At 39.1% G+C, this 16965-nt stretch overlaps 1 protein-coding gene across 3 annotated transcripts in view; it reads right to left on the bottom strand.

Moving 5' to 3' along the window:
* The window catches only part of KIF3A (kinesin family member 3A), an 84914-nt gene extending 70662 nt beyond the window's left edge, over positions 1–14252 (bottom strand). For all 3 annotated transcript variants that reach the window (XM_055302149.1, XM_055302148.1, XM_055302147.1), the window contains exons 1-2: positions 14097–14252; positions 10431–10704 (exon numbers count right to left, since the gene is read on the bottom strand). In XM_055302149.1, coding sequence (XP_055158124.1) covers positions 10431–10704; positions 14097–14102 — 280 coding nt within the window. In that variant the 5' untranslated portion in view covers positions 14103–14252. The remainder of the gene's footprint in view (positions 1–10430; positions 10705–14096) is intronic.
* Between the last annotated feature and the right edge of the window lie 2713 nt (positions 14253–16965).

Here is a 16965-nt window from a genome sequence, read left to right as displayed (position 1 = left end):
AATAAGACCAACATAATCCTTAATCTTCTGGTATGCATAACCTTGAAGAGGAGATACTGATCAAATACTTTTTTTTTAAGATTTTATTTATTTATTCATGAGAGACACACAGAGAGAGGGAGAGACATAGGCAGGCTCCTCACAGGGAGCCTGATGTGGGACTCAATCCTGGGACCCTGGGATCATGGCCTGAGCCGAAGGCAGACACTCAACCACTGAGCCACCCAGGCGCCCCGATACTGATCAAATACTTATAAGCAAGATGAATGTTGGAAATGAGAAATGGAGTTCTAGCTGAGAGTAAAGGGATGTAGTCCAGGCAGAAGAAATAATATAAGAGGAAAGTGGAGGGAGGTCAGGAAAGGTAAGGTTTAAGATAAAATCTGAAATATGAGTAAGAGTTACATAGCAACAGAGGGGACAGCAAGAAGCAAGAAAGAGAAGAGAGGTTTTGAGGACTTGAAATGAGATCAGAATGGAAGAAACAGATGGAAAATGAAGGTGGATGGAAACAGAGAATAAAGATATCAGCAGGGGCCTCAATGCACACCGCCATGAAGGCCATGCTAAGATTTTAAGAACTTATCCTAAAAGCAAAGTGAAACCACAGAATATTTTTGCAGGTAGAAGTGACACCAGGATCACTAAGGCTACCCTGTATACAAGGAACCAGAAGAAAAGCAAGGGGAGATGTGAAGAGCTGGAGTAGTTAGCCACGTGAGAGCTAATGCTGACAACAGAAGGCAATATGAACAAGGAGATGTATGACTATGCCGTATACTGAGATGGTGACCACCACCAGAAGAAATGATGGTTTGAAAGGAAAGATAGTGAATTCAGCTGAGGGCCTACTGAGCTTTAAGTGCCCATGACACATTCAAATGCATGCGTTAAGCAGGCAGGTGAAGGAATGAGATGTATTTGGCCAGTAAAGCCCTGGGAGCACGTACAATTTCTGCAGGAGACAGCACAGTGTGAGAATACAGCACAAACAACATTTTTTAACTACTTCCACTCCATGCAGGTAACCTCTTACATCACCATCACTTTCAGGACTTTCTGTGACAACCATCACAACACTTAATCACAACAGAAGCCATTTTTTACACATGGAATAAAAAAAGTCTTATTTTTTCCTAATTCACTAAGTGTTTCAAACTGTGTCATTAAGAATGTAATGTACTAATCTTCAAAAGAGCTGAAAATATTATGAGTGCACAGACCACATGTGAGAGCTGACACATGGCTGTCATTTCCTGATCATATGCTATGAGCTAGGCCATGTAGTTTACATACATCCTCACTGAATTTTCTCCCCAATCCTAAGAGTGAGGCACTATTTATACTCCCATGCTTTAGCTAAGGAAACAAAGGCTTACCTTGTTCAATGTTTTAGTAAGTGGTACAAACTACCTGTGAATACAGTCCATTTGGCTCTAGAGCCCTTATTGTTTAGAAGTATGTAATGGCCAAAATTTTTTAAATTAATTCCTAATGTAATTTCTATGAATTCATTAAATATATGAAGATTACTGACTTTAAAAGAATAGTAATCTATAATTCTAGAGCCAAGAATCCCCTAGAATAAAAGAATCTCATCTCATTTTCAGAGATGAGATTCTATATTTCTAGTTTTTGTATGTCCAACTTAACAAATCTAATGCTAATATTTCCTTCAATACGGACATCTCTTAAAACTTTACTTTTTATTTTTTTATTTTTTTTAAACTTTACTTTTTAAAAACTAGAAATGACCTGAAATTTTATCCAACCTCCCCATTTTTTACTATATTTTAAAAATGGTAGAAGGTCTACCAAAAATCTGCATATAGATGTTTACAGCAGCGCATATTCTTAACTACCAAAACTTGGAAGCAACCAAGATATCCTTCAGGAGGTAAGTGAATTGATAAACTGTGTTACATCCAGACAGATGAACAGAATATAATCAGCACAAAAAAAGATACAAGCTATCAAGCCATGAAAATACATGGAGAACACTTCAGTGCATATTACTAAGTGAAAGAAGCTAAACTGAAAGGTTATATATATATATATATATATATACATACATGATTCTAACTATATGACATTCTAGAAAAGGTGAAACTATGTAAATGAGTGTTGGAAATGATGAACATTTATATACATTTATATACAACTGATGAATCATTAAATTCTACCTCTGAAACTAATAGAAAAAAAAAAGAACTGAAAGAATCAAACCATTTTCAAGTAACTGCAACTTGGGAAAAAGCTCAAGAATATTTACAGGAATAAAAAAAAAAAAAAAAAAAAAAAAAAAAACAAGAGCCAAGGTATAATTCACAGTATATGGCAACTAACCAAAATTTGCCAAGCTTGCAAAAAAGCATAAAGATACAATTCATAATGAAGAACTCCATCAATCAAACCAATTTAGAACTGATACAAATGTTATAATTATCACACAAGGACATTAAATGAGTTATTAAAATACAGTTATTAAAACTGTATTCTACATGTTAAAAAGTTAAGTGGAAACTTTGGACGGAAGTCAGGAAGAACTTGGATGGAAGATACAACAAAGACCCAAATCAAACTTCTAGGGACGAAAACTGCAATGTTTGAGATGAGAAATCTAATAGATAAGATTAATGGTAGATTAGACACTGCAGAATAAGAGATCATTAAACTTGAACATATATCAACAGAAACATAAAAAAGATAATACAGAGAAAAAAAACAAACGGCATCAATGAGCTGTAGAACAATTTCAAGCAGCCTAACATACACATCATTGCAGTCCCCCAAGAAGGGAGCAGGGAAAGGAAAAACATTTGAAGAAAAAAATGGCTGAAATTTTTTCAAATTTGATGAAAACTACAAATTCACGGATCCAAAAAAGCTTAAATGAACTGTAAGCACAGAAACAAAGAAAAATACACCAAGGCATATCATAATCAGAATGCTCAAAACCAGGGATGTAGAAGAAAATCTTAAAAACACCTGGAAGAAAGACACTTATGTAAAGAAGAACCGAGATAAAGAAAAGAGAATTCCAGTAGGAGAAAAAGCAAATGAGAAGACAGTAGAGGAATATCCTTCAAGTAGTAAAAGAAGAAACTATCAACCTAAAATCCTATATCCAGTGAAAATTCTTTCAAAAACAATAGCAAAATAAATACCTTTTAGACTACAAAAGCTGAAAGAATTCATCACCAGTCATTCTAAGAAACATTTAAGGAAGTTTTCCAATGCAGAAAGAATGATACTAGATGGAAATATGGATCTACATGAAGGAATAAAGAATACCAAAAATGGTTAACTATATAAGAAAATATATGTTTTTACCTATTATTCAAATCTCTTTAAAAGATAACTGATGCGTTAAACAAAAATAACAATGATGTGGCTTGGAGTTTATAACGTGTTGAAGTAAATGTAGGACAACAAGAGCACAAAACTTGGAAGGAGACAAGTAGTTAAACCTTTTTTTAGGAATGCCTGGGTGGCTCAGCAGTTGAGCATCTGCCTTCAGCTCAGGGCATGATCCTGGGATCCAGGATCCAGTCCTCCAATGGGCTCCTTGCAGGGAGCCTGCTTCTCCCTCTGCCTGTGTCTCTGCCTCTGTCTCTCTCTCTTTAAAAAAAAAAAAAAAAAAGCAGAGACAGCAAGACTAGGTAAAACAAAACAAAACCACTACCAACTGTACAATGCTGTACAATGCTGTGCAGAAGGGAGCTAACAACAGATCTGGGGCTGCTATTCTTTGAGAGGCCTGCTTTCAAGTTTGGCCTTTGACTACCATCTGGGAATTTGGTTTTGGGGAGGGTTCTTACCAATCCCTAACAGGTAAGAGTAGCTCATCATGCCAAAACTGTTTCTATAAACAAGGTGGTTTATGCTAAACCCCTGCTTTCCTTCTAAGAGTCTGGGATCTTGGCAAGTGGTAGGTTGAGGGTGCCCACATGAGCAGGTTCCAACAAAAACCTGGGACACTGCTGCCTACAGAGCTTCTCTGACAGATATGATTTCCCAAGTACTATCACATTAAATGGTAGAAGAATTAAGCACAACCTGTGTACCCACTAGGAGAGGACTCTTAGGAGTCTGAACTTGGTTTCCTCCACACTTTACCTCATGCACCTCTTCCATTTTCCCCGTGCTGTTTTTTGTTTTCTTCTTTTTTTTTTTTGTATCTTTTTTGTTATAATAAACCAAAGCTGTAAGTACAATTATATCCTGAGTCCCTTGACTTCTCCTACCAACCTCTGAACTTGGGGTAATCTTCGTGATCTCCAGTATAACTAGGTACTAGAAATGCACTTGCATTACAAAAATACAAATATATTAAAAGTAAAAAGATGAACAATGATATACCATGTTAACATTAAATCAAAAGAAAGTTAGAATAACTATCTAAATTCATATTGAAGTAGGTTTCAGAGTAAAGAACATTACTAAGGACAAAGAGTAATTTCACAAGGAAAATGAGGTTAATGCATGAAGAAGACTTGAAACTCCTAAGCATTTATGCACCTACTCACAGGGTTTCAAAATACATCAAATAAAAAGTGATAGAACTGAAAGGAAAAGGCAAATAGAAAAACATAGTAAGAGAACTGAATATCCCTCTCTCAGGAACCAATAGACCAAGCAGAAAATAATTAAGTAGATAGAAAATTTGAAAGACGCTACCAAGTAAATTGATGTAAAGAATATTTATAGAATGTTCCATCCAACACAGTCTTTTCATGAATATACATACATTTAACAAAAAAACTTCATTCTGGGTCATATAACAAGTCTCTAAATTCAAAAGATTCGAGTTTTACATACTATGTTCTCTGACTAAAATGGGATTAAACTAGACATCAGTAACAACAGAAAGATCTCTGGAAAATCTCAAATTATCTGGAAACTAACACATTTCTAAACAACCCAAGGATCAAAGAAAAAATCAAGAGGGAAGGGAGAAAGTACCCTGCATGAAAATGAAAACACAGTATGTCAAAATCTGTACAATGCCACTGAAGCAGTACTTAGGGAGTAATTCATAGCATTCAATCTCTATATTAGAAAGTTAGGGCAGACTGGGTGGCTCAGCGGTTTAGCGCCGCCTTCAGCTCAAGGTGTGATCCTGGAGACCCAGAATCAAGTCCCACATCGGGCTCCCTGCAGGGAGCCTGCTTCTCCCTTTGCCTGTGTCTCTGCCTCTCTCTCTGTTTCTCATGAATAAATAAATAAAATATTAAAAAAAAGAAAGAAAGTTAGAAATGTCTCAAAACAATGACCTCAGCTTCCACCATAAGTAGAAAAAGAGGAATAACATAGGAGGAAAAAAATAAAGATCAAAGAATATAAAGTATAAAAAAAAATAAAGGAAAATTAATAAAACCAAGTCAATTCTTTGACAAGATCAACAAAATTGATAAACCTCCCACCAGACTAATCACAAGAAAAACAGATGACACAAACTCCATCTATCATATACCATAAATCAATATCCAATTACATCACCACATTCTAACACAAGAATAGAGGATTGATATAAACAACTATCTGCCAAGTTCAACAACTTGGATGAAAGAGACAAATTCTATGAAAGATAAACTTTCAGAGCTCACTAAAAGAAAAATAAGTAACTCAAAAAGCTCTGTGTTATTGAAGACAGTGAATCTTAAGTTAAAAACCCACCCTTCTCACAAAAAAATGCTCCAGGCCTATCTGGCTTCACTGGTAAATTCTACCAAACATTTAGGGAAGCTGTAACACTAATTCTAGACAAATTTTTCCACATGACTTAAAAAGATGAAATACTTTCCAACTCATTCTATGAAATTGGCATTATTATCCTGATACCAAAACCAGATAAAGACATTACAAGAAAACTCCTGGGATCCCTGGGTGGCGCAGCGGTTTGGCGCCTGCCTTTGGCCCAGGGCGCGATCCTGGAGACCCAGGATCGAATCCCACATCAGGCTCCCGGTGCATGGAGCCTGCTTCTCCTATGCCTATGTCTCTGCGCCTCTCTCTCTCTCTCTCTGTGCCTATCATAAATAAATAAATAAATAAATAAATAAATAAATAAATAAATAAATAAATAAATAAATAAATAAATAAATAAAATAAAAAAAAAAAGAAAACTCCTATATCCCTCCTGGACACAGACACATACACACACACACACACACACACACACACACACAAATTAAAATTTTAGCGTATCAAATCTAACTACATACAAAATGATAATATGCCATGACCAAGTGGCATGGCCGGTTTCAATTTAAAAATCAATGTAACTAAACATAACAACAAACAAAAAGATGATTTCAATAGGTGCAGGAAAAAATGCATTTGATAAGATCCAAAATCCATTCCTTAAAAAAAAAAAAAGAATAAGAGGGGAACTTTTTTTTTAAGGGGAATTTAGGTAAAAATCTACAGAAAACATCATACTTACTGGTAAAACAGTGAATGCTAAAATCAGAAACAAAACAAAAATGTTCACTCTCATCACTTGTATTCAACACTGTACTAGAGATTCTAGCCAAGGCAATTCAGGTAACAAAAAGATGGGAAACAAAGAAACTGTACTATCTTTATTTGCAGATAAAATACTTGCATATAGAAAACACTCTTGCATATAGAAAATCCTAGGGAGCTTACCAACAAATGAGTAAAAGCCTACCAGAAATAATAAGCGAGTTTAACAAGGTTGCAGGGTACAAGGTCAATATATAAAAATCAATTGCAAAAAACAATGCGCTATCATTTCATATCCACTATGGTGGCTGTAACCAAAAAGACAACAAGTTTTGGCAAAGATGTGAAGAAACTGGAAACCTCATACATTGCTGGTGGGAATGTAAAAATGGTGCAGCCAGCCACTATGGAAAACAATCTGGCAGTTACCCTTTTGACCCAGCAATTGCACTCGTAGATATTTACCTAAGCAAAGGGAATACATACATTTATACAAAAACATGTACAAGAATATTCATAGCAACACTTAATAGTCAAAAAATGGCAACAACCCAAATGTTTATCAACAGATGAATGGATAAATAAAACAGAGCATATCCATAAGATGGACTATTAACTGATCATTAAAAAAATGCAGTCCTAATACATACTATAAGGTAGAAGAACAATGAAAACACGTACCAAGTAAAAGAAGAGATACACACAAGACTATATGATTCTATTTATATGAAACGTCCAGAACAGGAAAACTTATACACATTAGAAAGTAAATACATAGGTGCAAGTATAAGAGGAAGCAAAACTGGGAGTAACTGCTAATAGATACAGAGTTTCTTCTGGGGGTGATGGAAATGTTCTGGAAACAGGTAACAGTGATATTACACAACACTATGAATATACTGGGCAGCCCCGGTGGCTCAGCGGTTTAGCACCACCTTCAGCCCAGGGTGTGATCCTGGAGACAGGGGATCGAGTCCCACGTCGGGCTCCCTGCATGGGCCCTGCTTCTCCCTCTGCCTATGTCCCTGCCTCTCTCTGTGTGTGTCTCTCTCATGAATAAATTAATAAAATTAAAAAAAAAGTACTATGAATATACTAAAGCCCCTGACTTGCATATAGTAAAATGGTTTAAAAAGTGAACTCTAGGGATCCCTGGGTGGCGCAGCGGTTTAGCACCTGCCTTTGGCCCAGGGCGTGATCCTGGAGAACTGGGATCGAATCCCACGTTGGGCTCCCGGTGCATGGAGCCTGCTTCTCTGCCTCTCTCTATATATGTGACTATCATAAATAAATAAAATTTAAAAAAAAAAGTGAACTCTATGTTACCTGAATTTTATCTCGATTAAAAAAAAAAAACCTAAAATAATCAATTGCATTTCTAGTATCAAAATGTACAATTCTAAGAATGAAATTATAAAAACAATTCTATATACAAAAGCATCAAAAATAGTAATACACTATGTTAACTAGAATTTAAATTTATTTTTTTTAATTTTTATTTATTTATGATAGTCACACAGAATGAGAGAGAGAGGCAGAGACATAGGCAGAGGGAGAAGCAGGCTCCATGCACCGGGAGCCCGACGTGGGATTCGATCCTGGGTCTCCAGGATCGTGCCCTGGGCCAAAGGCAGGCGCTAAACCACTGTGCCACCCAGGGATCCCTAGAATTTAAATTTAAAAAAGAAACAGGTAGGGCACTGGGGTCTCAGTCAGTTAACTGTGTCTGCTTTTGGCTCAGGTCATGATCCTGTGGTCCTGGAATCAAGCCCGGCATCAAGCCCACATCAGTCTCCACTGCTCAGCAGAGACATCTGCTTCTTCCTCTCTTTCTGCCTCCCCCATTATGCATGCATACACATCCTCTCTCTCTCTCTCTCTCTCACTCATTCTATCTCTGTCAAATAAATAAATAAAAATCTTAAAAGAAAAAAAAAGGAAACAGGTAAAAAAAACCCACTTAGAAATAAATTTATGAAAAGCAGCACAAGATCTGTACATCAAAAACTACAACAAGGGATCCCTGGGTGGCGCAGCGGTTTGGCGCCTGCCTTTGGCCCAGGGCGCGATCCTGGAGACCCGGGATCGAATCCCACGTCGGGCTCCCGGTGCATGGAGCCTGCTTCTCCCTCTGCCTGTGTCTCTGCCCCTCTCTCTCTCTCTCTCTCTATCATAAATAAATAAAAATTAAAAAAAATATTAAAAAAAAAAACTACAACAAAATACTAATGAGAGAAATTAAACAATAAATAAATAAATGGAGAGAAATACCATGTTCTGGATTAGAAGACTCAATATGGTCAGAATACAATTCAACACAATCCCTACCAAAATCCCAGTAGGTTTTCTTTTTTGTGGAAATTTACAAGGTAATTCTAAAATTTATATGAAAATACAAAGAATCCAGAAAAGCCAAACAATTTTGAAAAAGAAAAGTAAAGCTAGAGAACATATACTACCTAATTTCAAAACATAAACCCAGTAATAAAAACAGGACCCACTGAGGGGGACACTTGACGGGATGAGCACTGGGTGTTATTCTGTATGTTGGTAAATTGAACACCAATAAAAATTAATTTATTAAAAAAAAAAACAGGACAAACCTGGAACAGAATAATCCAGAAATAAACCCACACACTGTAATCTGTTGATTTTTGACAAAAGCACCAAGTTAATTCAATAGGCTAAGGATAGTCTTAAATAATGGTGCTGCAACTGGGTATTCATAAGTAAGAAGGGAGGCGGGGGAGGAAAAGAACTTACACCCTTACCTCACACCATATGTAAAAACTAACTCAAAATGAATCATAGACCTAAATGTAAGACCTACAATGTTTACAACTTCCAGATAAAAACATAAGGGAAAATTTTTTTTGGTTTTGGGTTCAGCAAATACTCATTGGCTGTCTCAATGAAAACATGATAAAAGAAAAAAATGATAAACTGGACTTAATCAAAACTCAAAATCTTTTCTCTTCAAAAGACCATTAAAAAATGAAAATACAAGCCACATACTGGAAGAAAATATTTCCACATCACTTACCCGATCAAAAGATTTGAATACAGAACATATAAAGAACATGACTCAATAGTAACATAGCCAATGAAAATGAAAAATGCGTAAGATATTTTTTAAAAATACAAAAATATATAAGTATGGGATTAAAAAAAATAAAAAAAAAATAAGTACGGGATTAGATGTTCAACATTGTTTGTAATAGAGAAATACAAGTTAAAACAATGAGATACCACTACAGATCCTCTAGAACAGCTGTCGTTAGACTGACAATCTAAATGTTGGTGAAAAATGTAAAGAAACTAAAGGAACCCTCATAGCACACTGGTGGGGGGGGGGAATTAATAGTCACCACTTTGGAAAATAGTCTGACAATTTCTTCAAAGATAAACATACATTAACCATATAACTCACCAACTCTACTTCTAGATATCTAGCCAAGAAAAACTTTAAAACTTATCTGCACAAAGAACATTCTATAAAACAATGTTCATAGCAGAACTATATACAATCACCAAAAAAGTGGGACAATCCAGATTTCTTCGAAGATATAAAAGGTGGTATAGTATATTCAAACAATGCAATACAATTCAGCATTAAAAAGCAACAAAGTACTGATACATACAACATGGATGACCCTCAACAACATTATGCAACTGAAAGAAAATAGGTAAGAAAGATGAGATAGGGTGTAATTTGATTTATATGAAATTTCAAGCAAAGATAGAACTATAGACAAAAGCAGGTCAATGGATGCCTGGAGGTGGGACTGCAAAAGGACATTAAAAAAAAAAAAAACTGGAAGGTCATCAAACTGGGTTGTGGTGGTTTCACAAGTGTATGTATTTACTACAACTCACCAAACTATACAACTACAATAGATGAATTTATAGGGTATTAATACCTTGGTAAAGTTGTTTTAAAGAGTGAACAATATACTCACCATTGTAGCCTTCAAGAACAGAATCAATAATAGGTCTTGCAGTTAAGTTATAAACATCAAGTTGTTTACTCTCTGGTCCAAAAACAGTATCAAAAGTAAATGTCTTTGGAGGTTCATTGGAAGAATCAGTCTTATGTACAGTAATAGTTCCCCTCATCTCATCGACACTGACAGCCTGTTTATAGCACATTGATTTCTCTCTCTCGTTGAGGGGCCGGCACCTAACAACGACCTTCACATTATCACAGCTCTCAGGCTTCTCAGATTTATTGATCTGGTGGAGAAAATATTCACAAATAATAAAAAAGCACATTTACTTTTACCTTCAGCAAATTAAATTTCAAATCTCAAAAAGGCTACTGTGCCATCCCAGTGCCTTGCATATATTAAGCACTCCACAAATTTCTGTTAAATGCAATTAAAGATCTTACGGATATATTAAAAAGGTTAAAGATATGCAAAGGTAAATAGGTTTTTTTTTACAACACAAATGATGGGAAATAAAACCTAATTTACGGGGATCCCTGGGTGGCGCAGCGGTTTGGCGCCTGCCTTTGGCCCAGGGCGCGATCCTGGAGGCCCGGGATCGAATCCCACATCGGGCTCCCGGTGCAGGGAGCCTGCTTCTCCCTCTGCCTGTGTCTCTGCCTCTCTCTCTCTCTCTCTCTCTGTGTGTGTGTGTGACTGTCATAAATAAATAAATAAATAAATAAATAAATAAATAAATAAATAAATAAATAAATAAATACCTAATTTACATTTATAGTAAATAAATGCTGTTCAAGCAGAAAATTACTCAGTATATTACAGACTGTCCTCCTGCATAAAAATCCCTGACTACTACTGAGTTTCCTGCCTGACGGAAAACACATTTGAACATGGTTAACAACTTTAATCAAGACTAAAGTAGTAGGTCTTGTGTTCCCCTGAGACTTTTTATTTTTCTACAAGGCATCAGTAAAATGCTTTTTTTTTTTACCATGTAACTATATATAGTCTATCTTCTCCATAGAAGATAACATGAAACACAGAAAACAAAGTCCAACCGCAGAGAGAAATGTTTTAGTATCTCTCTAACCTTATGAACATTTATATACGTAAAGTTTCAACTTCTGAAATTTTGTGATTAAGAATCCATGCTAAAATATAACCCCAAACAAGGACACATGCACTATGATTTCACTTACATGTGGAATCTAAAAAACAAGAGATAAACAGAACAAAATTCTGCCTAGAACAGACTGGTGGTTGCCTGAGGGCAGTGGGGTACAGAGGTGGACAAAATGGGTGAAAGGGATCAAAATGTACAAATTCCCAGTTATAAAATAAATCATGTATAAATAATATATAGCACTTTGATTAAAGTCAACAGTACACCACTGCATATTTGAAAGTCACTAAAATAGTGTATATTGAAATCGCTCATCGTAAGAAAAAAAATTTTGTGACTATATGGTGATGGATGGGGATTATTAGACTATGGGGATTATTTCACAAGATACACAAATATCAAATCATGTTGCACAGGTGAAATTATTGTGTTTATGTCAATCACACTTCAATTAAAAAAATACAATCCTGTTACTGAAGTTCAATAGTTTAGTTGAACAGTATCGATACAACACACTTCTCCCCATCTTTACTTTCACCACCTAAGTCTAGGTCACCATTATCCCACCGTAAACTATAAACCTGCATCTAGTTAGGTTCTCCTATAGTCTCTTCTCTACAGGGCAGTTAGCTTCAACACAAATTTAATCATATTGCTCCCTTACTTAAAACTTCTCCATGGTTTTCCACAGGTCTCAGGATAAAAATCAGTCCTTAAGTTGGTTTGTAAGAAGATAGACTATATATAGTTACATGGTAAAAAAAAAAAGCATTTTACTGATGCCTTGTAGAAAAATAAAAAGTCTGGCCCATGTCTACTTGTCCAGTTTTATTTCACAAGTTACCCTGCTTGGCTTTCTTAGCCACAGCCACACCGGCTTTTTAAAAGCCTTTACTTGTAAACATGCTCTTTCTTACCACAGGCCTTTTCATGTGCTGTTCCTTCTGCCTAGAACATTCCTCACTCTCACCTTCACTTATTCTCAGATCTCAGCAAAACAGCCACTTCACTCAGGAAGACCCTGACTAGGTCAAATCCTGGTATAGGCCCTGAGAGCACCCTTCTCCCTCTGCCTTCTACAACTGTTTTTTTTTTTTAAGATTTTTAAAAATTTATTTATTCATTCATGAAAGAGAGAGAGAGAGACAGGGACACAGGCAGAGGGAGAAGCAGGCTCCATGCTGGGAGCCCGATGTGGGACTCGATCCCCAGTCTCCAGGATCATGCCCTGGGCCAAAAGCAGGTGCTAAACCGCTGAGCCACCTGGGATCCCCTACAACTGGTTTCAAATCAACTTTTGTTTGCTTCTTATTGTATTAATGTCTGTCCTTTCTGTCTTCACCAGAGGTTGCAAACTGGTAGTCAAGAAGCTGAATTGAGCTTCACATATATCTTCTGTTTAGCTCATAGCATTTAACAACATTTTTGAATTAGTTGCTAGAATTTAAAAATGGAGAAATTCCACAAAATGTCAGTTTCCAGATTCCCTTGGAGGGGGTGGGAAAAAGATGATCTGACATCTGCAGGCCAGCATTCCTATATGGGAACACTTTACCCTTCACCAGAATCTACTTTGTTTTATACCACCCATCCCCTTCCTTAATGGTAAGCATCTTGTCTCTATCAACATGCCTTTCACTTCTGCCCATTGAAGGCAAGTTTCTGTCTTCCCAAGTTCAAGAATCTGGCTGGCTTTGCTCAAAATTTTACCTCCAGGGCCCAACATGTGGTCGATGCCAAGCATCTGCTGAATGAACTGAAAATAACTTGAAAGCAACGACACGGAAACAAATACTGGGCATTTCACGCTAAATGTCAAGCACCGTCCTTCAATGCCGCGGTGCGTTACTTTATCTCATCCTGGTAAAATCCCATGAGGAACAGTTTAATTATGTGGGAACCAAAGACCCAGAAAGACGAAATAAGCGTCCCAGGCCTCACAACCAGGAGGAAACCGACCCAAGCTCAGGTGTTCTCCGTGGCCCGACAGTGGACTCAGGACGCCCCCTATTAAGGTACGAAATCCTACAAGACAAACATACTACCCACCCCCGCTCACACACAAAGACACCTCCGGGTTACATTCCGCGCTGTAAGCTCAGGCACCACCACCGGAACGACAGCTGGAGTAGAAGCAAGCAGCCCCCGGCTCCGCGGCGTACCGACCCAGCAGGTGCCGCGGGCCCACCGGGCGCGGCGCCTCCAGAGCCGACTCCGCGCGGCCGCTCCCAGTCGCCCGACTCCGCTAGCAGGGCTGGGAGCGAGAGCGCATCCCCTGGCGCGGCGCCTTTATGTCAGGCAGCGCAGGCCCTGCGGGATGCAGCACCCGCGAAGGCGCCGGGGCCCGCCCGGGGCCGCTCCCAGGACCCGCGGGAACCCTGCGGGCCCCGAGCCCACCCGCCGGGTTCCCCAACCGCTCCCGCCCGCCGAGCCCGACCCTCCCCGCCCCGCCCCGCCCCGGCCGCCCGCCCGATCCGCGCCTCCATGGCAACGGCCGCGCCCCCGAGCCAGGCCGCCGGGATGAGGAACCCCAGCGGTTGAGCCGCTCTCCTCACCGGCATGGTGGCTCCCTCCGGTGCCCGGCGGAGGTCCCCGCCCTGGGAGTAGTCCAACGGCGCCGGGTTCGCGGGAGACGTTTGTCAGAGGTCGCCGAAACGCCGCCCGGGCGCTCTCGAGACTGCGGCTCCTCGGGCGAGAGCAGGCAGTGCGCAAGCGCACTCCGCGCTCGCCCCGCCCCATCCCCGGGCCTCTCGCTTCCTCGGCCTCCGGAGTTGCGCCTGCGCGGAGGCTTTCCGAGTCCGTCTCCTAGGACGCCAGGCTGAGGCCGCGCCTGCGCAATGCTGCCGGTCGGCCGCTTTATTAATCTGGCCCGCAGTGGGGCGGAGACACCTGGCTACCTACCACCGGTTGACCGAGGGAGGCGCACCTGGATCGCGCGGTCAATCTTCTCTGTCTCTTGCAATACTCCAGATGTTGAAAACAACCATAGCAAAAAATTAAAAATTAAAAAAAGCAGTCGTACATTGTGTCCATCTGGAGAGCTAGAGACTTCGCACACATGAATGCGCTTGATTGCTGATTTGTTTATAAAGCCTTGACTCTATTACAGATGAAGTCAGGAGGAGCTTTGTCTGTATTCTCACAGATATCTCCAGAGCCTAGAATAGGACCTAGCACAGGACGGGTTTTCAATGAATTATTTGTGAAAGAACGAATGATCTATCCTCTTTCCTGTCTGAACCTCTGCTCTGAACATCAGCCACTGCGCCTGGATGTGCAATAGACATTTCAAGATGATCATGTCCAAAACTGAAAGGTTGATTCTCGCCCCCCGCCCATACACACACTCTTACCTGCCTCATCCCCATCCCAACCCCCTCCAAACATAAAAACAAACAACAGAAAACGCCCTCTCATACTTCCCTCCGCATCATAAATCTAATCTGAATTCTGACAATTGCTCAGATCAAAACCGTCTTTCTCTCATACCCAATGCCTAATCTTTCAGCAGGGCTTGTTTCTATCTTCAAAGCCGAACCAAAATTTGACCACTTATCACCACCACCACCACTTCTCATCTGTGTTACCACAATAGCTCAAAAACGGTTTCCTTGAGTGCATCCTTGTCTTTCAGTATGTTTTCAACACAGGAGCCAGAGTGATGATGTAAAATCATGAGTCAGGGGCAGCCCGGGTGGCTCAGCGGTTTAGCGCCGCCTCCAGCCCCAGGTGTGATCCTGGAGACCCGGGATAGAGTCCCACGTCGGGCTCCTTGCATGAAGCCTGCTTCTCCCTCTGCCTGTCTCTCTCTCTCTCTCTCTCTCTCTCTCATAAATAAATAAAAATCTTAAAAAAAAAACATGAGTCAGATAGTGTCTTTTCTCTATTCAAAGCCTACCAATGATTACCTATGTCACAGACTAAAACTCACAGGCCCTCTCCCCATTTTCTATCATCTTCCCTCTTGTTCTTTATTCTGCACCAGCTACACTTGGCCTCCTTGAGTCAATGGACATTCTGGGCATGATTCCATCTTAGAATGCAAGGGCTTTTGCACTTGCAGTAGGCGCTAATAAAAACAACTATAAATCATTTGACTTAGTGCCCAGTGTACTATTCTAAGTGCTTTACTTTCTTTTTTTATTATTAATTTAATCTATATAATAACCATTTGAAATAGGTACTGTCATTTTGCTAGAAAATAGGAACAACTATTTTACAGATAAAGAAACTCTGGCACAGAGCTATTAGTTGTCCAAGGTCAGATATATGGGCAGTGACAAAACCCAGATGATCCAAACCGAGGCCTTGGAAAGCTCTCCCCCTAGATATCCACCTGACTCCCGCACTGCTTTGTTTACAAATCATCTTCTCAATGAGCCCTATCATAATCTTTCTACTTAAAATTTCAACTTTCAGCCCCAGTCTTATCTCTTCTCCATTTTTCTATATTTCTCCAGAGTATTCATCTCCATCTGATATACTGTATATATGATACATATTATGTATATACATATATACAGCCTTAATGGTTTTTATTATTGGGACTTCTGGATGGCTCAATGGTTGAGCATCTGCCTTTGGCTCAGAGCATGATCCTGGGGTCCTGAGATTGAGTCCTGCATCGGGCTCCCTGCATGGAGTCTGCTTCTCCTCCCTCTGCCTATGTCTCTGCCTCTCTGTGTGTGTATCTCTTGTGAAAGAATAAATGAAATCATTTAAAAAATGGTTTTAATTATATACACAGACCATAACCACAATCAACTTTAAACATTTTCATCACCCCAAGAAGGAATTCTAAATTCATAGCAGTCACTTCCACTCATCCTCTACGCTCCCCTCGCCAACATCCCAGCCCTGGGCAATCACCAATCAACTGTCTCTCTCGCATCTTTGGAATATTTCATATAAATTGAAATATGTAATATGTGGCCTTCTGTGAATGACTTCTATCACTTAGAGTAATGTTTTTAAGCTTCAGCTCTATTGTGGCATATACCAGTAATTCTTTACTTTTATTCCATTGTGTGGATATACATTTTTATACCCTTGTCAGTTGACAGATATGTGATTTGTTTCTACTTTTTGACCATTATGAATATTGCTGCTACAAGCTTTTCAGTGAGCATGTTTCATTTCTTTTGGGTCTAATATGATTACAAGTGGAATTGCCAGGTCATTCAGTAACTCTAATGCTTAACATTTTGAGAAACTGCTGAGCTGTTTTCTATAGCAGCAATACCACCAGCAATTTGATATTTTCATCAGCAGTGTATGAGGTCTATGATTCTTCCATATCCTCACCAACTCTTGCAGTTTTCTGGTTTTCTGGTCTTTTGATAACAGCCATCCTACTGGTAGTAACTAGCATGTCTTCTTTATGGTTTTGATTTAAACTTCCTTGATAACTAATGATGCACCTCT

The sequence above is a fragment of the Nyctereutes procyonoides genome, unplaced genomic scaffold, assembly GCF_905146905.1.
Source record: "Nyctereutes procyonoides isolate TBG_1078 unplaced genomic scaffold, NYPRO_anot_genome, whole genome shotgun sequence".
NCBI classification, from domain to species: domain Eukaryota; kingdom Metazoa; phylum Chordata; class Mammalia; order Carnivora; family Canidae; genus Nyctereutes; species Nyctereutes procyonoides.
Note: the sequence above shows the minus strand (reverse complement) of the source record. Positions and strands in the feature narration are given on the sequence as shown.